We start from the raw sequence: 24,975 nt of genomic DNA on the forward strand, positions 1-24,975 counted from the left end.
AGCTGACGCGCATGCGCCCCACCCCCACCCCTGCTGCCACATCCGACAGCTCAGAAGCAACAGGAAACCGCAAGGGTGTTTTGTTTCTGTTTAATGTAAAAACTAGAAAACGTGCTTCTCCCTGTGCGTTGTCAACATCCATTTCAAACGTGCCGGGGCTGTTGAGGGATACAGTGGAGGGGCACCCAGGGAGGGGTCTCGGGCTGAGCCCCCAGTGGGAGGCTGGGGGTGGGGGGCGGGCGGCGTCCCGGGACTGGCCACCAGGTGGCGCTCGCTCACCAACCTGGACCCGTGGGCGGCTCGCGGGTCTCTGATGCGGAGGGACCCCCCGCACCCATCACCACCCTCCTTGGGAACCCCCTGATTCCATCTGGCCCCATCCCCGGGCTGCTCCCCATCCTCCCTGGCCTCTCGTACTCAGCACGCTGCCGACCTCTTCGTGTGGAGGCCAGAGGCTCTGGCTTTGACCCAGGTGTCCCGCAGGCTTACAGGTTAGGCTGAGACTCGGGCTTAATCCCGAGGGTCAAATTCATTTCTGGAAGGGCCGCTCGTGCTTCCGTGGTGGTGGCCGGCACCCTCGTGGCCTGTGTCTGGACGGTTTTTGATGGTCCCTTTCTGCCCCTTCATGCCCCTGTCCCGCAGCGGCCCCATCCTCACTTCCCCGCCCCCATCCGGAAGGCACGCGGGGCTCGCACCCTGGCTTCGGAGCCTGCGGCAGGAACCACTAGGTTGGGAAGGTCAAGTGCCCCTGGGACCTGGACAGGGTTCTGCCTCGCCTTCTTCTCCAGGCAGGTCCCAGCTGCAGACCTGCCCCTCCCCAGCTGTGTGTCACCATCTCTCGGCGCCCTGGTTTCTTAAACTATAAAACAGAGATAATAAACACGAAAAACCCTGCCTTAATCGGAGCTCATCAAAGTGCCAAACGTTGGAAAATGTGACACAGTGCATCTGTACAAAATAAGTTTAGACGCTAGAGACAAACAAAACCCTGAAGCCTTCCATAGCATTCCGTCCCAGGTCTGGAGTTTATGGAAGCCACACTCCTGCTGGAAGGGTCTCACTGCGCCGAATGGGATTCCCACTTTTATTTTATTTTATTTTAAAGATTTTCATTTACTTATTTGACAGACAGATCGCAAGTAGGCAGAGAGAGAGAGAGAGAGGAGGAAGCAGGCTCCCCGCTGAGCAGAGAGCCCGACTCGGTGCTCAGTCCCAGGACCCTGGGATCATGACCTGAGCCAAAGGCAGAGGCTTTAGCCTACTGAGCCACCCAGGCACCCCAGGATTCCCACTTTTAAAGATTTGGATTCTCTTCTATTTCATTTCTTAATTTAAGAGATTTTGAAAATAATTTTGACTATAACGATTACCTTTGGCCCAAATATCAGTGGCTTAAACAATGCAGATACCTTTTTCTTTCACCCATAACAGTGGGGTAGGCTGTCCAGGTTTGGTGTGGCCCAATGTGGTGTTGAGACCCTGGCCCCTTCTATCTTGTTGCTCTTTCCTTTGTGGCCTTCATTTCCAGGTTGGCCTTATGTTCTAGGATGACTGCTGAAGCTCCAGCCATCAATCTGCCTTCCTTCCCGCAGGAAGGAGGAAAGAGAAGGGCAGGTAGCTCCCCTTTAAGGACACTTGTCAACTGCACACACATTTTACTGACATCCCAGTAGTACCATGGCCAGAAAAGAGGGTGGGGAAAGATGGTACTTATCCTGGGCCACAATGCACTAAGCTAAAATGGGGGTTTTATTACTTTGGAATAGGAGACCATAGGTATCAGGGGATACCAAGCTGTCAAGAATTTCGAGAATCTGTTTTGAGATTCTGTTTTGAGAATCTGTTTCAAGATTCTCGAGAATCTGTTTTCTCCATGTCGGGTATCTGTTGCTCCCCCCAAGGAATGAGTATGCCAGAATGTCAATTCACGGGAGCCGGTTGATTAGCAATTTTGAGGCTGAGTGCAAACCAGTGTCCACATTCTCAGAGCCTCCTGTCCAGTGTGGAAGGCAAAACAGGAGAGGAAGAGAGTAGGCGGCTCCCTACTCTGCCGGGGAAAGACCCCAAAGTCCACAGTAGTTCCAAGTTGGGGCCACTGCCTGCTCAAGCCCAGATCTCTTTTTGCCTTGGAAAGCACATTCCTTTTTCATGGTTTGTGTTTTTCTGGAAACTATTAGAACTCGCCACCCAAATTCACATTTTCTCTGTGAATTCACCTCGAGGGAGGGAGTGGAAAGGTCTGAAGGCACCAAATGTGGGTAATAATGTGTCTTCGGTCAGGGGCAAAGATCAGAGAACGAGAGGTGGCCCGAGGAGAAGGAGTGAACGCTGTCTCGAGAGCTATCAACACCAGGCGAGGAACAAAAACCAGGGAAAGCTGCTTTGTCAAAGGCAGCAGGACCCGCTGTGGCAGCCCCTCCAACCCCCGCAAGGACCTGCCTTGGCTCTGTTCACTGCCCTTTAAGGCAGAGCTCAGAGGGCTTCCCTTGGTCATCTGTGTCCACTGCAGCTGGACGGACCTGGGGTTCTGGTCTAGCACCCCTACTTTTTAGCTGCAGGCCTGGGAGCAAGTCGTTAGTCTTTTTGAGCCTCAGGTTCTCCCTTTGGAAAAGGAGATCAAAGCAGCACCTACTTCTGGGGTGACTGCAAAAGTTAAATGAGATCATGCACCTAGGTCCTACCAGAGCACTGAGCACGTAGTATGTGCTCAGTAAGCAGGAGCTGGTCATCATCACGGCATTATCCACAGCTGTCCCCCTCTGACATGACAAAGCAGTCCCGTTTCATCTGGTCTTTCACTAAATAATGTTTGGTGCTTTCTTTATGGGCCAGAAGTGGGCAAGGGGTGGGGAGGTTGGCCAGCACCAGGCTCTTTTCTCTTCCTTCCCCACCACTAACACCCTGTAGAAAGCCCTTCCCCATATCCCAATGAATGGCTTGAAATGAATTTCCACCTAAGTTTTATTTTTATGATCAAAAGATGTTTTGATGATGTTCCCACCAAAATTATTTGCCTCCAAGAAATTCATTCATTTCAACTGACCACAAGCTCTTCACGGAGCACTCAGTATTCTTGGGGATTCTGGCAAAATGAGAAATCTCACCTATAAACTCGTTCCAAATACAATGAAGTGTAATGAAATTTTAACGACTAAATGGAACGATTCATGAACGTGACATAATGTTAGGTTTCCTAAATGTTTCATTAAGCCTTTGTTGATTCTGAATTCGCAATGTTTTGCCCCCCGCCATCCCCTATTTTGGAGCTCAAACATTTTCAAAGCCTCTTGAAGTATCCTTTGGCCTAGGGTGCTAAGACTTCTATGCCCAGAAGGTAGGATGGGGAAGTGCAGGGACGCGTCCTAAGTTGCCAGGGTTCCTGCTCTTCTGGGGGCTGCGGCTCCTCTGAGTTCTGGGCGGGCTGTTGCCGACTGTGGGGGAGGGGATGGGCTGAGAGTAGAACACTTTTACATGCCAGTTGGTACCTTCTTTTCATTTTAAATGGAAATCCTGCTGTAAAATTTGACCCAATGATGTTTCTTAAAAGGCTGGGGGGCTGAGTAAGGACTGATGCCAACCCTTGAGTACACTGGCTTTGAGCCGTGCAGGTGTACTTATACACGGATTTTTTTTGATAAATGCAGTATGATACTGTAGATGTATTTTCTCTTATGATTTTCTTAATATTTTCTTTTCTTTGGCTTACTTTATTGCAAGAATACAGTACGTAATACACAGAACATACAAAATGTGTAAACTGACGATTTATGTTATCAATAAGGCTTCTGGTCACTTGTTACATTTGTAGGGAGTCAGCTACACATGGATTTTGGACCTCACAGGATGTTCGGTGCTGCAACCCCTGTGTTTCCAAGGTTCAACTGTATTTAGTTAGAAATTACTATGGACTCTGTTTCCATGATTTCACTGACTCCTTCTAGCAACCTATAATGTTGCTAAGTAATATTAAATCTGTGTTTTGCAGACAAGAAAACCGAGGCACAGGAAGATGGCTGGTCAAGATCACGGAGCTAGGGAGCGGAAGGGATGGGGTTCAAGCCCAGACTGTTGGGCTCTAGCATCCAAGCTCTTGGCAAATGTTTCCCTCGCTGTGAACAGGTGTGTGTGGTCATAGCACCGCCCTGGGAAGAATCAATCCTTTCTCTGCTAAACACCTCTGTGCCACCGAGCATGACTTTTCAAGCCTGTCTGCAAAAGGAAAATTGATATTTAATTGTTCTGTAAGGTTTGGTTTGACAGAGTATGTCTGCCTTCATCAGGCTATAACCAAACAGCACAGATGGGAGTGGGGGTGGGGAGAGTTTAAACAACACACACTGTCCTGGAGGCTGCGAAGTCCAAGGTCAAGGTGCCAGCAGACTCCATATCTGGTGAGACCTGCTTCCCAGTTCCTCAGTGGCCATCTTCTCGTTGTGTTCCCACTGGGTAGGGGAGCAGGCTGAGAAAACTCTGTGATTCTTACAAAGGCCCAATCCCATTGAAGGCTCCGCCTCCTCAGACCATGGTGTTGGGGGGATAGGACTTCAGGATATGGATTTAGGGGCCACAAACACTCAGTCCACACCAGGGCCCCTATGAGCAGAGTGCTGTGCTGAGTACTCAGAGGTCCAGAAATCTCACAAGTTGTAAGAAAAGTCCAACACTTAAAGATTTTTTTTCTCATTAACAATTTTTGTATTGATTCCATGTTGAAATCGTATCTTGGATATACTGGGTTAAAAAAAAGACAACTAAACAGTTTCACGAGGCCCTGAACACAGACGCACGTGTGCACCACACACACACACACACACACACACACACACACACGCCCCTCTGGACCTTCTGCTCCTTGAGCCCTTTTTCTCCGAGGTGCTCTGATCCCGTCACTTGGCTAGCCACCACTTGACAGTTTGTGGTCTGAGGCTGGGTGCCCCAGAAGGCAGAGGTTGGGGTGTAAGCCCTTGTTTACTTGGAAGGTGACACCGGGAATTGCCGGACGGCAGTGGGAAGCAGGCCCAGGGAAAGATGGAACCTCACCAGGGGTGTGTCATCAAGCAAATGACCTTGCTGGGCTAGTACTCAGGGCCTCCAGATCGTTGGAAACACTGGGAACATGTGGAGAATCTTCCAGGCCCCACCCCACTGCCGGAGGAGGAAGGAGCTGGGGTTTTTATCCCCCTACTTCCATCTCCCGGGCAGGCTTCTCGCAATGACGTCGATTCCCAGCACTTCTGGTCTGCTGCGGGATGGGCAGAGAAGCTTTTGGAAGACAGAGGAAGCCTCAGGTGGTGGGATGCAAGTTCTTTTACCTAGAGGCTGAGCCCACGTGGACACACACGAAAAGAAATAAGGGGAGACGAGTGAGGCCTGGATGACATTTGCTACAGCTCTCTGCACACCTCACTCCTCCTGGGAACTGAGGCAGGGTGGGGGCGGTGCGGGGCGGTGAGGGGTGTGAACTGGCTGGAAAGGTGACTGGGGAGGATTTGAATCCAGATCAAACGACCACCGAGCCCAGACCCCACGCTTTGCCCCTTTCTCCGCACCTGCCCAAGTCTGTAAAGAGCAGGCAGGAGTCTAACGATGAATTTAAAAAAAAAAATTCATTTCAAAACTTGTTCGCTCAATTAAGTTGGATGCTTTTAAAGACAAATTTAATTATTTTGAGTTCAATAAAAGCCTTTTAATAAGATGAACATCACGATTTCAGGCCTCCACTTTCAGGCTTATCAGTCCCGGCGAGGTGGGGACCGAAAGGGAGGGAGGGAAGCGGGGGCGAGGGCAGGGAGGGAGAGGCGGTGCGAGCGGGCGCACGCCGGCGCGCGCACCCGCACCCGGGAGGGATATTTATTTTAAAAACCTATTCGCACATTTAAATCCATCATTTGTTCCAAATTATTTGCGGAGCTTATCATGTTTTGTTTTATTTTTAGAAGCCGTTCTTTTACTTCGGTACAACTGCACCAAGTGTTACAGGAAACGCGACGCCGAGCTGGCACGGCTCGCTGTGTGTTCTGTCTCCCCCGTTGGCGCTAGTCTTCCTCGCGGCGAACGCTCCGTCTATGCCTGCGGCGGAGACAGGAAGCCAGACACCCATGCTCAAGTAATTTCAACAAATATCAACTCAAAGCCGACTTGAAGTAGCCAAAAATGTCAGGGCTGCCTTCCCAGCCCGGTGCAAAGGGAGCCTGCAGGCTGTGCACGCTGCAGAGGCCCGGCTGGGCTCCGCGAGGGCCGCCTGCTTTCTGTACCCACGCCTTCACGGGGCCGGCGTGATGGCAGCTGCTGCCTCCAGCTGCCAGGCCCGAACCCCGTCTTCTGGCGAGTCCCCCTCACTTTCCTTTAGCGAATCGCCGCTCTCCCTTCCCGGTGCAGGTGGACTGCAGGGAGCTAGCCCCGCCTCCAAGTGCAGGGAGGGGCAAGTGACTGAAACCTGGCCAATCAGAGCCCGGCTTTCCCCGCGGCTTCAGGGATTGGCTCACCGATAGGCACGTGACCCAGGCCAGGCCAATGGAATTCAATTCTGGGACTTTTGCTGGAAGGACGGGGAGCTAATTTCTTCCTACTTGGTTGAGGGCAGAGAGAAGGAAGCTGGAGAGACGGTGGGTGTCGGGAGAGGAGACTCTGTTTGAAAGGGAGGTCCGTGAGGGGCAGAGCAGCTTGGTGGTCGAGGCAGACATCTTCGTGATGTCATGGTGGGCCCATCTGGACCTGGCAGCAGGTGGTCCAGCCCTGCTCTACCTGTTGCTTAGCAGTTGCAAGAGTCAATGATTCCCTCTTCTGCTAACGCCAGCCTCAGCTGGGCTTGGCTCACTTATTAGAGGAAGAAAGAGTGGATTCCAGGGCATGGCTCTGCGGGGCTGTGCGGCGGCGCTGCTGAGTCTCCTGCTGGCTTCTGCTCACGCAGGCACCTGGTTGGCTCTCTCCCCTCCCTTTCTGCCTGACATCTCTGGACTGGAAATCCAGCCTCCCCCCACCCTAACAGCACAGTTTCCCGCCCTTGCGGTATTGTGTTGTGATGCCAGTCTGCGAGTCTCTCTCCAAAACCAGAAGGTGGGCTCCTTGGGGTCAGAGGTTAGGCTCTGTGCGCTGACAGCTTTGAGCAGTGCCCAGTGTGATGCTGTGCTTAAAAAAAAAAAAATAAAAAATAAAAATAAAAAATCAGATGAATGAGAGACGGGACCTCCTCAAACGCAAGGGCGACTTCAGTCAAGAACTTGACATGGTGCTGGGCACCTAGTAGGTGCTCAACAAATATTAGACATTCTGAGTTCTGCCTTTATTCCGGACTCATTCAGTTTTATCGGCTTGAGCTGAAGTCGAAGGTGTGGGGAGGGTCTCCTTTTCAACCCAAGACATCCTTCACAACTACCTCACAGGCGCTGCCATCAACCCTTTCTACAGATGAGGTGACTGAGGGCCAGCAAGGACAGTGACCGCTAAGGAGAGGCACTTGGGCTGTGGAACAACACCACGGTGTCCCACTGCCAGTACTGAAGAGTAGTGAGTTCTCTGGGTTTTTCTTCAATTTTACTTTTTTTCCTTTTCTTCTTTCCTTTCCTTTTCTATCTCTTCCTTTCTCTCTCTCTCTCTGAGATTTTCCCCCACCAGAGAGAGGGAACAAGTAAGATAGATGTGTGCCTCAAGGCCCTGACTGTAGGACTCTGTACATCAGAAGCTTGCGGAACTGTGGGGATGAGGCCAAACACTGGGCATCCCTGGGGAATTAACTGTTTGGGCTGATTAAAAAAAAAAAAAAAAAAAAAAAAAAAAAAAAAAAAAAACTTAACCAGGTGTCAGATGGTTCTAAATATGAGTTAATGTAGGAATGTAGGGGGCACTGTGGGTAGCCCACTCAGATCCCCTGGGACGCTTTTGGGTTCCTTTCCCCCTGCCCCGGCATCCACGGGCATTACCAAGGGCCAGTACCTGGGAACATCCTCTGGGAACACCCCTAGGGCTTGTGACGCTCCCCCGCTGCTACATTCTGACACACACGAGTCAGGAACATGAGTCTGCTTCTCACCCAGAAGCACCTTACCCGCCAGAGGTCCCCACAGGTCCCTTTGGGATCTTTGCGAGCTGGCTGAGGTGAGGACTTTGCCTAAAGTCGTCCCTATCCTGCTTCGTTTTTCCTCTTCCCAATTCCCGTTTCCCCTGGGAACACACCCTTGCTGTATCCCTTTATACAAATTCACGCTTCAATGTTTACTTCTGTAAGTGACTCACCTTGGGCAGTTTCTTTCTTGCAGAACTTATCAGAGTTTTTGGCATGCTATAGAGAATGATTTTTCCAAGAGAGAGGAAAAGTAGGTAATGTCTTGCAAGATCTCTTAACCCTGATTAGTAAAAGGGGTGGGTTGATTTTAACCCCGTTTACTAGAACCACCTGCCTGAGCTAGTGTTTTCACTGGGCTCCCCGGATGCTGCCTGAACTGGGCCAAAGGTCTAGGGAATCGCTCAAGGCCCCCAGCAACTCAACAGGTTTCTTCCATCCCGCCAAATGGATCCCGGGAGCGTTGCTGAGAGCGGTGGGGGACAGGGGACGTCAAGATGGCCAAAGAAGTAAAAAAGCCTCATTCCAAAGAATTGTAAAATTTATTGTATAAGTATTGCAGCTTTTCAGAATGTCATCATTGCCACTAATGATTATTGATACACAACAAGCGATTTCATCAGGCCTGTGGATTGGCATCCAAGTACAGAGTCTTATGCAGCAGCAACGTGGGCGCAGCACCCAGCGTGCCACGGAGAATTTACATGATTTGAACTTGAACAGAACTTGGGAAACAGGGCTGCAAAGGAGAGCGGCTCCAACGCCAAGAACGCAACGTAAAAGCGTGCTGTCAGCACACCACCATGGAATCAGGCAGGCAAACGAGAGAACATGTCCTTCTGGGCTCTATAGATACAGCAAGATTTGAAGCAGTTTCCAGAAAAAACAAACAAAACAAAACAAAACAAAAAGACAAAACAAACAAAACAAAAAACACTTTTATTTTTCCTTTTCACTGGGATGTTTTGTGGATCTGGAAGCTTTGTGTGCCTGTAGAAAGCAATTTGTGAAACATACAATGCGCAGAGCCGAGGACAGGGCATGGACTCAGTTCTCGCCCTGCCCTTGTGTTCGCTAGACTTTGGGGGTGGGGGGGGGGGTTAGCTCTTTGCAAAGAACACTGGGCTTCAGGGCAGGGGTGGGACAGGGATGGCTCTCAGGGTCTGTGGAGACCTGGCCTTTGTCGGGGGAAAAGCTCTTCCTTGGGAGGAAACATGATTGACAAGCAGGGAAACGAGGAGTAGAGGAAGCCCAACCTGGTCCCCCTCCAACCAGCTACTGCCGAGGACCCCAAACTTTTTACTGGAAAAAGTTCTCCTCAGGGGTCTCAAAGCGACATCTAGAGGAATGAGTGCAGCCGCAGCTCTGGGGTCCAGCAGAGAAACCGAGAGCTTAGCTCCAACAGTTGTTTCCAGAAACACACCCCACTGGTTTTCTTGGGATGCGCCCTGACTTCGACTAGCTGCTCTGCCATGAACCCCTGCCACTGGCATCTGCATGGCCTGGAGCCCAGGGGCGCCACAGCATTAAGCCCTGATTCCTGGGGTACATTCGGAGGGGCGTATTCTGCCCTCAAGCCAGCTGAGGTCAGGAAGCCACTCCCCCGCCTCCTTCCGAACGCACCTCCAAGTGACAGGATTCAGAGTTTGGCTCAAGAGGACCTCGGGAACACTTGGGGCTGCCGCTGCCCGCACAACCGAGAGCCACTTCTGGGCTGACAACTCCCATGGGAGTCAAACACAGTATTGGACGAGAGGGTGGAGGGCAGGAACAGGATGGCCCGACGGAGCCAGGCACATCCCCCGTGGAGAGCAGGCGGGGCGGGACACAAGAGGACAACGGGGACATTTGAGAAGCAGCAGCAACCCTTTGTTGACCTCGAGTGGGAAGGCCAGTCCCTGGGTGATCGGGTCATTGCCCAGGGATGCCCCCAACTGGTGGCAAGAGAGCCCTGCTTCCTCATTAAGGCACTAGGCAGACTCTTCACATAAAGGAAAGATACAGTTTTTAAAAAGTTTTTCTATAAATGTGTCCCTGTACCTTTTAGGACAAATTATACCGATTTCTCTGCACGACTTCTGAAAACAATCCCCTTTGAGAAGCCAAGTTTAGGCTGAAGACCCCCACGGAGAGGCAGGTTTCATTGTCAAAGTATAAGAACTTTCTGCCAAGCTGGTCAACAGACGCTCAGACTCTCCGTGTTTATCTGCTGGTCACCATGTTTCTGAAAATGTATATATAAATAGAGTTCAAAGGGTCAGAACTTCAAAAACGGTTCTCAGGGTTTTTAAGTCATAAAAAAGTTGCTTAAAAACAAGAGTTATTGCCCTTAAGCCTCCTCTGATGTTAGTCCGCTAGTTAGCAGTCTGCCAAAATGAAGACAGCTAGCTCTGTGCTGTCTTTCGAAAGGGGTTGGACGGGGCGCTGCTCTTCCATTTTAGGGGAGGGTCACCCCATGGACTGTGAACAAGTCCTCAGTGCGAGGAAGGGGCTGAAGCTCCAGCCACTGTCCCTGGTAGATCCCAAGCCCCAAACCCCCAATCCACCGTCCCGCCTGTCACCACCGCACACACACGTGTGCCGACTCACGCGTCCTCACCAGCACACCGTCACCAAGGGGTCCTGCCACACCGAAATCTACTCAGTAAAATCCTGGTATCTGCTAGAGAGGCTATGAAAACACAGATAGATAAACACAGCAAACGTGATTGTTTCCACGGGGAGAGGGGATGAAAATGCAGGAGAGCAGAAGGTCAAGAAATCTGCTTTGAAAACATAAAGCACAGGTTTGACTGTTTCCTTTGTGTTAACCCTTTTTCATGTCCCGGGAGAAATCCGGGCATGTTGCTTTCTCACCTCTGGTGTTCCGTTTGGTGGCCGTTGAGTGAGAATGGCTACGTAAAAAGAAAGACAGGGATGAGGTCAAGTTCCTAATACTTTGGGCCTTTCTGATGAGCCAGGCGCGGGGGGCGCTCCACCGACCTCAGCAGAAAAATCCTGGAGCCAACCCGATCACCCCAAAGAACTCCACGCAAAGCAGCCACCTGAGCCCCTCTTGGAGCTGGAGAGGGGCACCTTAGCCCCTTCCCGGGGTGGGGTGGAGGTGGGGGCTTCATGCTTAAAGAAACAGGAAGAAAAACTAAATTCTTCAGTAAGTTTATTTTCATCTCAGGAAATGCAAAGCCACCACCTGGAATTTGGTGCCGAAGAGTAACTTCCCTATCTCATCTGCCATCCGAAGGCTGTTCTGGACCGGAGGAAGACATCAGGTCTCCTCCGATGGGGGAATGTATAACGAGGTAATAACCTATCGCTAGCCAGAAGCTTCCACGTCACAGGAAAGCGGCCCCCTCTGGAAGCTTCTCCAAACTCCGTGTAGAGCCCGCCCTCTGCCTGACGTAGACTGTGAAATTTTGACATTTCTCCCTTAAAAGTCTCGACAGACATGATAGAAGTTTCCATCAAACAAGCACTGACATATTTATATTAAAAAATAGTGCAAAAGCTCAACATTTATATAAATAACTCTAAACCCCTGCTTTGTACTTTTTTTTTCTTTACAAGGTAATACACGCTTTCTGAGTTGGCACTCCAAAATTGCCATTTTTTTTCTCTTCTAGTTCAGAAAACAACTTTTTTTTTTAATAGGCCTCTTCTAATACAAAAATACTCCTGCCCTCACAATACAGTTTCTTTTATTTTATATATATTTATATATATAATATTGCAGATCTTTAAACAAAGGTTTTGTGCAAATATGTCTTTAAAGTTAAGTGAAATCATCATAAACAAAAGAAAAGAAGCATTCACGCACGCAGCTCAACTAGAAACATAAAAGACTAGGGTAGATTTTGTGGGGTTTTTTTTTTTCTCTTTTGCCTTCAAGACACAGCTCAACGAAGAAACGTGGGTTTTTTGCAAGCTTTCTTAGCTTGTGCATTCAGACCAGACAGAACAGGTAAATATTTATACACAGAGAGGGGGGGGAGGATGGTGACGCGCCGAACGTTGTGGTGCCGCCCAGTCCTCCTCTGTCTTCTCGTCTAAGAGGTGCGGAGTGTTTCGCCTTTTACCTCCTTGCTGCCCCGGCCCCCCGGGACTCCTAGAGAGGGTGCCCTTTCTGTTTCTCCTTCTCTTGGCTCCAGGCAGCTGTGCTCTCCAGGGAAGCGATGTGCGCGTGGTGCAGCCGCGTTCCCTCCAGCAAGGAGGGCGACCCACTGCTCTGCTGGTGCTGGAAGGCGGGAGACCCAGGGTAATGCCCGATGACCTCGCTGTAGGTGGGGGGTGGCCCCTCCATGCGCCCGCCGCCCCCATAGCATGTGGCGCTGATGCCCGAGTTACTGCTGGGGGGGCAGGGGCCGCCCAACATGGCACTGTCCATCAGGTCGCTGTCGAAGATGGTTCTGTTCGGGGGTGCGCGCACCGACTCCCGGTTTAGCTCCAGCTGCTGCTCGGGGTCCCGCAACTGGAGGGTGCAGGGGCCCTGGTAGGGCGGGGGCTCCTCCCCATCCGACAGAGAGATGGTGGGTGGCAGGTCGATCTCGTGCTGCAGGTAGGGGTACGTGGGCTGGAAGCGGTGGAAGCGGTCCCGCTGGGTGAAGGGGGGCACGGCCAGACGGTCAGTGGGCCTTGGAGGGGCATAGACCTGCGGCTGGAGGGGGCAGAGCAGAGTGAGGGCCCCTCAGAAGCAGGACCCGAGGCGGGGGTGGGGTGGGGGTAGAGGTGGGGTTTCGGGCCACCGGACTCTCTGCTCTCTGCGGGAGGGAGAATCGGCAGCAGTGGGCTCCGCCAAGCGGGGAGTCCAGCCCTGGCTTGCCGCTAGGGAGCCCCGGCTAGGAACACCACCGCTGAGCTGAAACTGGGGCAACTTTTGCCCTCCGCGTTGCAGACACCCCGGGCCGCTCCCTGGGGGCAGGGCGCAGGTAACATCCTCCTGCAAAGGATCCCAGCAGCCAAGGACAGTTCTTCAGAGAAGGGCACAGGTGTGAGCCCAGCAGCCACAGGAGGCACCTCTGGCTTGGAAAGGGGACCCCGGGGGCAGATGGCCTCAGGCATCCACTACAGCACCTACACTACAGCAGGGAGGGGACCGGAGGCGGCGCAGGGTCTCACCTCTGGGATTCCGTTGCCGGACACTGTGCTCTCTGAGGGCCAGAGGCATCCTTCCTGTGTGGAGAGGAGAGGAGCAGGGTTAGTGGGAGGAACAGAGGAAGGCGCCAAAGGGTAAACTGGCTTTGACCCTGAGGTCTTCTGTTCGCCATCAGAGCTGGCAGCCAACCACTACTTTCCATCCCCACCTGTCCAACCGTCCACCCTGGCCTGGTCCCCCACCATGTCTCAGACAGGACCACAACGGCCGCACTGTTCTCCACACTGTCCCCTGAAAATTCAGCCCCCCACCCACACTTTCCAGAACAGACGTTTGATTTGTGGGTCCCTCCTCAAAACCCTCCAGGAGCTCCCCCTGCACCTTCGAGTGGGTCCACATGAGCTCGTGAAGTGGCTGATGAGGAAGCCTGGCGTGATCTAGCCCTCCTGTAACCTGGCCCACGGGCTCACGGTGCGACCCTGGCAAGTTACTTAACTTCCAGAACTTTCTCAAGGTAGAATATGCCTGGAGTGCATGTGGCACTCTGTGAGTTTATGGAAGTGCTGGGGGCCATGCGGACATGCTCTCCAGCTCCCTGCTATGCACGCCCCCTGACACCACTGTTTAAAGCGCCCTCCCCCAATAACAACCCTGCCGTGGGCTAACTTCCTTCCCAGCAGCTCTCCTATCTGTAATCAACTTGTCTCTGTATTTATTTCTCTCTTTTCAGTCCCCACCTGTGTATCAGGAGTCCTGTTCACAGGTGAAGAAATATGGACAAAGCTGGTTAATGAGACAAGCCAAGTGCCCTCACGTGCCTGCTCTGCCCCCAAATGACTCCATCCATCAGCCAAGATGGAATGCGTCAGGACCGCTGCGCCAGGCCTCGTGAAGCTTGCTACACGGGCTTGGGGTGGGGGACATGCTGGCACACCACGTGGATTTCAGGCCTTGGGGAGAGCCCCAAGGGTCAGGGAAGAAGGACCCCCAAGCCAGGATTAGTTTGTCTGACAGGGAAGCCCAGACAGTTATGTGGTGACCGATCGCCCTGGTCCCAGGGGGGTGGGGGGATGTCTTCTTTAAATTTCACAGCTTTCCACAGATGTTAACAGATACAATAAACTGTACGTCCTCTAAGTACGCAATTTGGTTAAGTTTTGGCATGGGTCTACACCAGAGATCCATCGCTCTAATCAAAATAACGTATCACCCTAAAAATTTCCTTGGGGGCCTGTTTTCTTGAGAGTTCCCAGGTAAGACATTCTCACCTACAGTGTGGGGCCCAAAGGTGAATGAGGGGTGTGTGGGGCGCACGGGTTGCCCAGAGAACGGCAGTTACCTAAATGGCCACTGGGGGGCTCTGGGGCTCTCAGTGCTGTCCTGCCAGTAAAGCATGCACTTAACCCCATGAAGACTCACAGGAGTCTAGTCCGTTCCAGTGCTAGGACGTAGCAAGCAGACATGCAACCTCGCTGCTCAGGTGCTCATCGAAGGCCCTTCATTACCAGTATTAGTAATGTTTCAATCGCTGCCCTGGTGCCGGACACTGCACTAAGCACTCTTTAAAGCACCATCTCATTTCTCCCAAGAAACCCCCAAGGCAGGCTGAGGTCGGTTGGCTGAGAGCTGAATGGGCCCAGCCAGTAAGAGGCAGTGCTGGGATTCAAACCCTCACCTGCCTGCCTCCTGACCCACTCGGGCTCAGGCCGGTCCTGGCAGGCTCCGTAGCCCCCAGTCGGGCCACTGGCACAGTCCATGTGTGGACCAGGAAGCAGATGGGGCCATCCGCCTGCTCCTCAGCAGGGTCAGGAGCCCTGGGGTGGGACGCATGCAGCCAAGGCCAGCTTGGACGGACTGTGACCCAGATACACTCCTGCCCACGAGTCCCTCTGTCCCAGGGTCTGCGTGATGTGGCCAAGAACCCCTTCCCACCACAGCCCCCACTCCCAGCCCTAACAGAGCAGCTATCTACCTGGCACACAGGAGGCTTAAGAAAACACCAATGGAGGCCCAAGGAGCCCCACTGTAGAGCCCCGAACCATCCACCAGCCTCGTCACACTTCCTCCTCCAGGGAGCCCTCCAGGAACCACCCACTGCCGCCCTGCCTCCCAGACTCTCATGGTGTCTCAGCTCCTGCATGGGCCTGGCCCGCTGTATAGTAATCCAATGTCCAGCTGGCTGCCCGCGACCCGATTTAGAAGCCTTGTGTGCACAGAAGCCATGTGGGAAGTGGGAGTCCCATGCCAGGGCTATTTGGGGACAAAGAGAACAGAGGGTTACCCCATCCAAGGCCCTGACTCAGCCTCCAGTCCGAATCCATCCCTGCCCCACGCTGAGCAGGCCCCACACACGAACTGTCTTCCCAGAGCGCTACTGGTGAAGCGGTCATTGCTGCTCAAGATGCATAAGCTTTGGGGGAATAATTAAAGCTGCGAAGGTGAGGAAATCACCTTTCATGTTTGAAAGCAAAGCTCAGGGACCCCGGAGCAGCTCAGATACTTCCTGGGTGGGGCTTGGTGGCACCTGGGTACCTGCTTCCTTGTGTCCAGGTGGAACGGGGCATTCCCCTCCCCACCAACCCCAGGACAAGCCTTTGGGCCCAGCTTCTGCGCCACCGTGGTGGCAAGATCACCGTTACACAGTCGAGTGTGGCCTCCCCCGGCACAGCATCGGGTGGGGGAGTGACATTCTAGGCCCGGTGGCGCACCTGCACCCGAGCCTCAGTCTCTGACAGATGAAAAAATGGGGACACCCTGAAAAGGAACCGAAGCAGGACAGTTATGCCGGGGACAGGAGGGCCCCAGGTCTGGGTCTCTGTGGGAGGCCACAGGGCCCTGAGACTCCTCTGATGCACTCTGTCTGGCAGGAGGTCCCCAAGGGAGCTGCCACACTTACTTCAGGCCTAACGAGGCTCCGTGTTTACCCAGCCGGGCATCCCCACGGGCCCCTGCAGGTGGCTGGGTAGGTGGGGGAGGGGACTCTCCTTTGGCTCCAGGTGTCCGGGAACCAGGGCTGGAACCGGAACCCCCATCTGGGCAGCAGGTGCCGCCCCCAAGACTGTCTCCCCGGCCCGGCGGCAGGCAGGATCCCTCGCACTGGAACTTGTGCCATCCCCCCAGCCCTCCGGGCGAGCACTGTCCTCCCTGTGACCACACACCTGGGGGAGGCCGCAGAAAGTCTAAGTCCACCCGTCTGATGGGCTGAGGCTCGGGGTGGGGCACAGGAGGCCCACCCTGGGTGTGAGCCACCCAGCGAGATCTTCTCCTTGGCTCCCAATATCCCCCTTGCACTAGCATCTGAGGCAGAACGGAGCGGCCCAGGCTGTGCACGCTGCTGCTCACAAGCTGCCGGGCTTCGGGCAGACGCGCCCACCTGTCCGGGCCCCGGTCTCCCTGCCACAGGGTGGGGTTTCCGGGCTGCTGGGAGCCGGGAGGCCCCGGGTGCGTGCGGGAACAGCAGGTGGTGCCGTCACTCGGGCAACAGCCACCGCCAACAAACACAGGTGAGCCCTGGCCTTGGGAGTGACAGATTCCTTCAGAGAAGCAGCACCAAGTGCCCGCCATGTCCCCATCGGGGAGAGGGGGACAAGCAGAAGCTCCGGGCCTGATGCACCACAGCCGCGGCCTGCTGCAGGCAGAGATGCCGAGCCTGCTGAGGTCCCGGCTCAGGCCCAGACTCTGAGCCCCGCCACCCAGCCCAGGTGCTCTCCAGACCCTGGAAGCCACGCCCAGTGCCACCTCCCTGCTCTGTCGCTGTCCCCACAGGCTGGGAGATGGGGTCAGGCCCACAGCCCCAGGCCCCCCATGGGCCACCTTCTTCTCCCTGCAAATCCCAGCCTGCCCTTCCGACAGCCCACTGCTGCCAGCTGGGGAAATCACGCATCGCCCGTGTGGGGGCAGAAAGCCCTTGGGGGTCAACTCTGCACCTGCACCGGTCCACCTGCTGAATGATGGGGGGAGGTGGGGCACAGGTCAGCCCCAAGGGCACAGGGTGTGAGGGGCCCCGGCACTCCCAGCGGCAGAAAGCCAAGTTCCCACCCGGCCGGGCCTCTACTTTGTGCTCTCGAGGTGATAACTCTGGGGCTTCCAGGATGCCCAATGAAGCTCGAAATTCTGGTAACACGTCAAAATGCAGGATTACGTTGAAAGGTCCCCTTTCCAGCACAGCGCCTGTCCTCCCCTGCCTGCACCCAACCACCATCACTTCCTCCTTCAGAGCTCGGCCTGAGGGGCTCATCCTGGCCAAACACGCGCTCTGGCCTTCTTGGGGACAGTCACTTTGGTTCCCTTCAGAACCCTCGATATTGTCTGCTTCTGTCTGTCTGGATCCGGCCCTAGGTGGCTTGGTCACAGCCTTTCCTGCCAGCATCTGCGAGACTTCTAGGACCTCTGCTCTGTAAGCATCTGTCCGGTGATACACGAATGGACGGGCAGGTGCTGGACAGACGGCCAAGTGACTGAGTGAAGGGAAGTGCCTGCCCGCGGCCAGCAGTGCCCGGTCGCTGACTCCGTGTTAAGCCCCGAGTCCCCCAGCGAGTGACAGAGTCGTCCGTCTCTTTCACAGTGAATGGCAACGGATGCCCCACTTCACGGACTGGGGACTGGTCCGAGGGCACACGGCCAGGCCCAGTGGAGCTAGGAGGGAAGGGAAGGTTGCATCGAAACACCGTGAGCCCCCCGCCCAGATGCCTGCAGGGTGTGGAAGGGAAGGGCCGAGGCTGCAGGGCTGTGGGCTGACGTCCCACAGCGCCCGGACCCCGAACGGCCTCGTCCATCATCTGCCCAGCAGCTTCCCCTGCAGCCGCCGACGGCCGTTCTGCTGTTCCCGCGAGCACCCCGACCCGGGACCCAGGATCCCGGGGCACTGCCCTGAGGGGCATCCCGCTGGCCCTGGGAGCTCAGGGTGCGGACGGGAGGGGCCGGGCACTTACCGACGAGAGGGCATCTTCTCTTCTCCGGCCCTGGCTGTGGCGGCCGATGAAGGAGCGCGCAGACAGCTTGTAGTGGCTCAGCAAGCATGTGATCACCACGACCATCACCATCACCACCACCACGATGATGGTGATCTCCACGAACTCCAGCTCTGCTGCAAGACGGGGGGACACGTGAGCCTCGGGGGACCCCGATGCGGCCACCGGCGCAGGGCCCAGCCCTTCAGAACGTTCACTCATCCCCCCAACACTCCCAACACCCACACGGACACACGTACACCCCAACACTCACACACGGACATGCACATATCGAATCACATACACACCCCAACACCCACCTAACACCCACACATGGACACACACACACACACACACACACACCCTCACACTCACAAACGGACACAAGGACACCCCAACACACATGGACACTGAACCACAAACACACACCAACACACACCCCCAACACACACACACACCCCAACACTCACACACCTGAACACTATCTCATACACAGCTTCAAACATACACACCAAATCACATACACACACCCCAACACATGCACACCCCAGCACTCACACACACACCCCAACACTCACACACACACCCCCACACCCCAACACTCACACACACCTTCCCCAAAATACATATAAACAGATAACCCACCCCCACACACCCCACACACACCCACACACATACACATTTATCACACACACCCCACACTCACAACAGGACAGGACCGTGTGCAGACGCCCCCAGCCCCCCAGCTCTCCAGAGAGACGCTTCAGAAAAACTACGTCCTGGGGCTGCATATGCTGCCATTCTCCTTTCTTTTTCTCTTTTCTTTCTCCCCCCGCCCTTTTTTTTGGTGTTGTTTTGTTTTTCCCCTCGAAGGCGGAAAAACCCTCAAGTGCTGGAAAAGGAAGAAGGTTATTTTGATCCTGCCAGAGCCGGGGCGGTTTCTGCTGACTCGTGCGGGTCCATGTTGAGGCGGCTCAGCAGCTGGCCACGGTCGGTGCCAGCAGAGCCCCCCAGCAGCGGGCGCGACGCCAATCACCCGGTCCCGCCGCGGATCTGGGTGGTGACACGACACACAGGGCAGCAGCCAGCAGTGCCGGGACCGAGCCCCGCCAGCCTCCCCCAGGCCACGGCTGCCCACCGGGGCACAATCCCCCCACACCCACGGCTAACAAGCAATTAGCTGACGGCTCCCCAGGGCATAGGTTCAAGCTCAGGGCCACTGACTCAGCTCTTCCTCCTCCAAGACAGACGAACTGCAGCTGGGGGGTTGAGGCGGGTGGGGGAGGGGGAGCAGGGGCGGGTGGGGGGGGGAGCAGGGGCGGGTGGGGGGGGTGGAGGGAGGAGTGGGGGCAGGCAGCAGGGGGGTGGGGGAGTCGGGCTAGTGGCGGGTGCAGGAGTGGAAAGCAACAGGCAGCATGAGGTACAGCTGTGTCAAGGGCTCTGGCCGCTCTGCTGGACCTACCCAAACTCCAGCCCTGCGAGGGCCAGACCCTCCTGCTTCAGTTTCCCTGCGGCTTCCGGCCGGAGAAGCAATGCGTCCTATGTGGGAACGTTACTGTTCTCAAAACAGTGGAAGCTTCTCCACACAGAAGCCCCCACCCCAACATCCTTTCCAAAGCCCTGGCCACCCCCTTCCTCCCACGAAGGTCCCCAGGGCACCACCTTCTCAAGCCACATTCTGTGTTGGCCCAGCTGCACCGGTGTTTGCCTGTCCACTGCTCAGACCCCTGCTATCATCGAGCTGCGTGAGTCTGCCCACCAGGGAACACGTGGCAATTTCTGGGCACACTGGCGACTGTCACACCGGGCGCTCCGGGCATCTGGTGGCCAGGACCTCCTGCAGTGCCCAGGGTACCTCATGACGAAGAACGACGGGTCCACACTGCAGCGTTGAGAATCCCTGTCCAGGGCTGCGATTTCCATCATCCTATCTCATAGGCAAGGACAGCAGGGTCCAGAGATCCAGTGACAGACTCTCAGCCCAAGGGTCCTAAGCTGCTGGCTCCTCCCACGCAACCGTCCACTGGACGACCTCTGTGCGCCCAGGAATTCGACCTGGAGCCTGGGCCTTGTCTCTGGTTCCCAGGTGGGACCTCGTCCCCTCTTGCCCTGGAGAGCCCCGGAGGGAGGGCGACCTGGCCAGGGACTCTGGGGAGACAGATCCTGGGAGCTGAGAAGGCTGAGGCCCTGCCCGGGAGCAGATCGGGCAGGCCTGGATGGAACCACTGGAGGGACACCCTCAGTTTCCTGCAGGAGGGCGGGTAGGCCCTTGGACCCAGCAACAGCGGCCCCACCCCCTGCCTCCCCAGACAGGCTGGTCCGGCGCCTGGGCAGTCTGGTCTGGCTCCCTAGGGCAGGGCCCTGTCTGTTAGGGCCCTGGATAAAGCTGTCCATTCAGGGGACACACAGGCCTGCTTTGTGCAACCCCCACGCCCTCCCTCCTCAGAGGGGCCGACGAGGCCCCTCCCTCAGCCCCATGCACTCTTCACCCCGGCCAGGATCAGGGTGGTGGGTTCCCCTCTGCCCCCTCCCCCTGCTGTCTCCAAGGACCTGTCCACACCAGCCTGGACAAGGGAGGTGTCTTTGTCCTAACGTTACCCAGGCCCCGGCCCTTCCCATGGAGAGACAGCTGAGGCAGCCGGATGGCAAAGGGGCAGCGGGTGAGGCCCGGGCATGCCCGTGGGGGTGGACAAGCCCTCCACAGCTCTCCTGACCCCACCAGCCCAGGCCAAAAAGGGCAGGAGAACACATTCCTGGGAGAGAATCACCCCCAGAAAGGAGCACAACACTCCTAAAAACACGAATGTGACGACGCCGGGCCCTGGGCCACAAACCCCCGGAAACGCACAAGGCTGAAGGGCAGGAAAACTCAGAAAAAGAGAAGCCATGACTGATTTCTAGGCTACATTCTGGAAGCCGAAGGCCTGGGTGTAGGCCCGGAAGAGGAGGGGGACCCCGAGGGCCCCTAAGCCCTGCCCCAGCTGCATCAAGCGTCCTGGGCCCACCGGGCGTCAGCCTGGACCTCACCACCCAGCCCATCCCAGCTTCCCCAGGTCAAAGGAGGCTACGGGCCCCGAGTGGCTGTGTGTAGATGAGATGCTTGGCACTCAGCACTCCCTCCGTGACTGTGATTAATGGGGGGCTCCTATCATCCCTGGACAGCAAGACAAGGGAAGCCCAAACCTATAAGCCCACACAGAGAGCGCTAAGCGGGGCTGGGCCGGATCTTCCAGGCCCAGCCCACCCCCAGGCCCAGCGGCATGAGTGGGTAGGGGGCACGGAAGGGTCCAGAAGAGGCCCCCAGCCAGCAGCTGGTTCACACAACCCGTAAGGCAGGGCACACCTCTGGGCTGGCTGTGTTGGCCCTGGCCGCGGGGTGAGGGGATCTGGTCCCGCTGACAGCACCTCCGTGCACTTCCCCTCAGGGGGCTTCTTCCAGGAGACACCACCTTTGGGGGGACAGAACCCGCTTCTCTAGCAAAGGCGCCAGGAAAGCACCTGTTGGAGAGGAGGCCCACTGCGGGCCATGGGCGCCCCCACCCCGCCATCATCCCCCCACCAAGGAACAGAGCTGCGGGTGGCGGCTGCCTCCTTTCTACCGGCTTGTGCTGTCTGCCGGGCCCCGCTGGGCAGCTCAGGCTCCTGCACCTGTCCCCCGTCCAGGCGGGCACCCCGAACCAAGCCTCCGCCTCCTCTCCCTAGGCAGGCGCGACTCGTGGAAACCCCAGGCACGGAACAGGTCGGTGCCGCAGGCAAGCCGGCTGCCTGCAGCCACACCTCCGGATATCTCCAGAACCAGGAACCGTCTATGAAGCTCCCGGGCCGGGCCGTTAACTGGCAACACATTCAGGAGTTTTGTTTTGTTTTCTTTTCTTTTTTAACCGTTAACTGGCAACACATTTAGGAGTTTTGTTTTGTTTTATTTTCTTTTTTAGGAGAGTTTGAAAGCCCTAGGCAGGCTGAAGCCTGCAGGGCAGTGGCCTGGGGATTTCCAGCCACTCAGGAGCCCAAGGGACTCGACTGCTAAGGGCAGACAGGGGGCCACGCTGACGCCGCCTCAGCTCCTTCAGTCTGACAGACGTCCCCTCTACCTGCACACAGACCAGAGGCCCAGCGCCCAGCTCAGAGGGGTGGCTCCTCCCACTGCCCGCCCCCCTCCCTGGCTTTCGAGTCTCTTGTAACCGCAGGAGTCACGCCCAAAGCCAGGTCACAGACAGAGGAGGACGGAGCAAGAGGGGGCGAACGGGCTGGTCAAGAGCCCCACCTCAGCACAGTCCCTGGAACCTTACTATGATCCCAATGGTGAAGACGGCCGCATGGACCCGCCTCCCCACATGGACGAGTAGATGGAGACGCAGGGCAGACGGATGCCCAGACCTAGGAGAGCCGAGATGGGCCTTCAACCCCGAGCCTCCGTGGCCGTCTCATTCTACTAAATTCCTGCAGCTCTCCCAAAGCATTCCTCAGTTTCCCCTCCGCACACCCCGAGCACCTGCCGGCTCCCCGAGTGATCCTGGACATGCGGACCTCCGAGAGCCCCAGGGACGACCCGCCATCGGGGAGATGCAGTCAACTTAAGAGCTCCGAAGGGACAGGACACAGCGGGCTCCCCTGTCCCCATGTCACAACCGCTGACACCCCTCAAACAGGCCGATGCGCTAGAGATGCTGAGGTTTGCCCGGCCGACTGCCCGGCCAGGTGCGCCCGACTGGCCTCTGCCGCAGGGTGGGGGTTGGAAGCGAGGTCAGTCCAATATGGTCACCCCAGGGGACAGCCAGACACTAGGCCACAAGGGGCTCAGGAGCACCTGCCCTGCTCCTGCTCCAAGGGCCTGGCCGCCAACAGGAGCCATCGGGAAAGAAACACATTTCCCTCATCGTGTTCTGGGCATCAGACCTGCTTGCTATGGGGAGGGCATGGAGAGCGGCTCTGCCATTTTTCTTTCTAATCTCCCCCTTGGGGTGGGTGATAGACGCGGCAGGCTCTCGGGGGTGGCCAAGCCCATCTTCTGCATGCAAAGTAAGGTCACTCTAATTTAATTTAGCGTCTTCTTTCCTGGTGAATAATTTCAAATTAACAGGCTCGTCTGCCTCCTCCGAGTAGCCCGACCCTCCCTTTTGTCTTCTCCTCCAGAGACAGACGCAGTCACTTTGAGATGTCCGCATGCCCATCTCAGGTCCTCTTCCAGCCCGCCTGACCCCGGACGGAGGCGGCGTGCAACCAGTGCCCCCTCCATGCGCCCACGGGCATCACCTTGGTGAAGCCTCACCATCCTTCTGTGAAGCAGATACAAACACGCTCACTCTCCACACCTGCTCTACGGACCACAAGAAGGAGGCGGACACAGGAGATGGCTGGCCAGAGGCCCCACAGCCCACAGCCCCAGGACCGCACTCCCAGGCCGTGCCCTCACGGCTCCGTTCAGCCAGCGGCCCCACACCCCGCGGTGCCGAGCCCGACCTTCAGCTCAGCAACACCCCGGATCCGGCAAAGGGCTCATGTGGAATGGATCTGGTTGCCAGGCAGGGGTGGGACAGCTCACAGCATCACCCACCAAGCGGTCCACGCGGCCAGTACCTGCGGCAGGTGGTACCCACCTCACCCACCCCCCTTTCCCTCCCTAAAGTAGAGGAAAATCACAGAACAGTCAGGAAGGTCACGCCAGGCACTCAGGGGAGCTCTGGGTACTTCTCATGGCACCGAGCACAGACCCTAACAGCTCCCATCTCTTCCGCTGCTATAGGATTGCCAAGTGCCAGCCAGGAATGGGACTTCCTCTCTCAATTCCCACAACAGCCCCCCGGGGCTGCAGCACCTGCCCTGCCGAAACCGAGTGGGAGAAGGGCCCCGAATCCTCGCCGCGCCCGGTTCTCCTTTTCCCGGAGCTGGAGCGCCGGCCACCGGGGAAGCCAGGATGCTCTCTCAGAATATGGCCTTTAAATTAAAATCCAATTAAAATTAAATAAAACTGTGGCTTAAGAAGGAAGCCAATTATATTTAAAACAGTTATCAAACTCTCCACCAGACTGGCGATACGGCGAGAGCATACGGAATTATTTTTGTGACGCGGGGACAGTATGGCATTAAGCAGGACCTGGTAGATTTCAGTTGATAGGACATCCGTGGTTTCCACCGGTGACCACGTGGCAGGGGCCGCCGAGGCCTCTGTGGTTTGGAGCCTGTGCTCCTAACCCGGTTACTTAAGGTAAAGATGAATTCTTTTGCAACCAAGTTTATGGCCCTGTGTTCTCGGTGGACAGAGCCTTGACCGGGACAAAGCCCAGGAGCCCAGGACACTTCCTGGTAGACGGGGTGCAGAACTGGACGAAAACGTGCTATTTGTACACACAGCACTGCAGGAGAACACGCTCCCCACCCCTTCCCCACCCCCCGCCCCCCGCACAGGTACCAGTAAGCGAGTGTGACTGTCACCAAGTTTTCGATTGATTAATCATCGGAGTAGCAGTTGGAAGCTGGACCTCAGCCCACCTGGCTCCCGCCAGCCCACAGGAGGTTTCCAGACTAGACGACCCCCTGCCACCCCCTCCCCACCCCCCTCATGTCTGCTCCCAGTGGAGGGGACCCAGTTTGCTTCCTGGTTAACAAGCAGCTGGTGCAGGCGGCCCTGTCTGGCCTCGCGGCCGCACACCAAGGAATTAGGAATTGGCACTGTCTGAAATTTATGAAAATCTAATCTTGTTAGACCTGCCTGGATGAGACCCACTGGGGCGGGCTTCATTGTCATTCAGCAGAGCCCTGGCCTGCCTGGGGTTCCAGCCACATCATTACTGCCCCCCTCCCCCAACGACCCCCCCCTGCATTTGAATAAGGACCCAGCTCCCTCCCCACCTAGAATGTCAAATAAAATTGAACCAGAC

General features: G+C 55.9%; 1 protein-coding gene across 4 annotated transcripts in view; it reads right to left on the reverse strand.

Moving 5' to 3' along the window:
* Positions 1–8,582: 8,582 nt before the first annotated feature.
* PMEPA1 (prostate transmembrane protein, androgen induced 1) overlaps positions 8,583–24,975 on the reverse strand; it is a 54,962-nt gene continuing 38,569 nt past the window's right edge. Inside the window, exons 1-4 of one of the 4 annotated variants that reach the window (XM_082742956.1) lie at positions 18,804–19,091; positions 18,080–18,234; positions 13,172–13,225; positions 8,583–12,710 (exon numbers count right to left, since the gene is read on the reverse strand). In XM_082742956.1, coding sequence (XP_082599082.1) covers positions 12,162–12,710; positions 13,172–13,225; positions 18,080–18,234; positions 18,804–18,888 — 843 coding nt within the window. In that variant the 5' untranslated portion in view covers positions 18,889–19,091 and the 3' untranslated portion in view covers positions 8,583–12,161. Of the gene's footprint in view, positions 12,711–13,171; positions 13,226–18,079; positions 18,235–18,803; positions 19,092–24,975 lie in introns of those variants that run through there. The other 3 variants (XM_082742957.1, XM_082742955.1, XM_082742954.1) reach the window with 3 other exon arrangements.

This window comes from Mustela nivalis (assembly GCF_964662115.1).
Source record: "Mustela nivalis genome assembly, chromosome: 8".
Lineage (NCBI taxonomy): Eukaryota > Metazoa > Chordata > Mammalia > Carnivora > Mustelidae > Mustela > Mustela nivalis.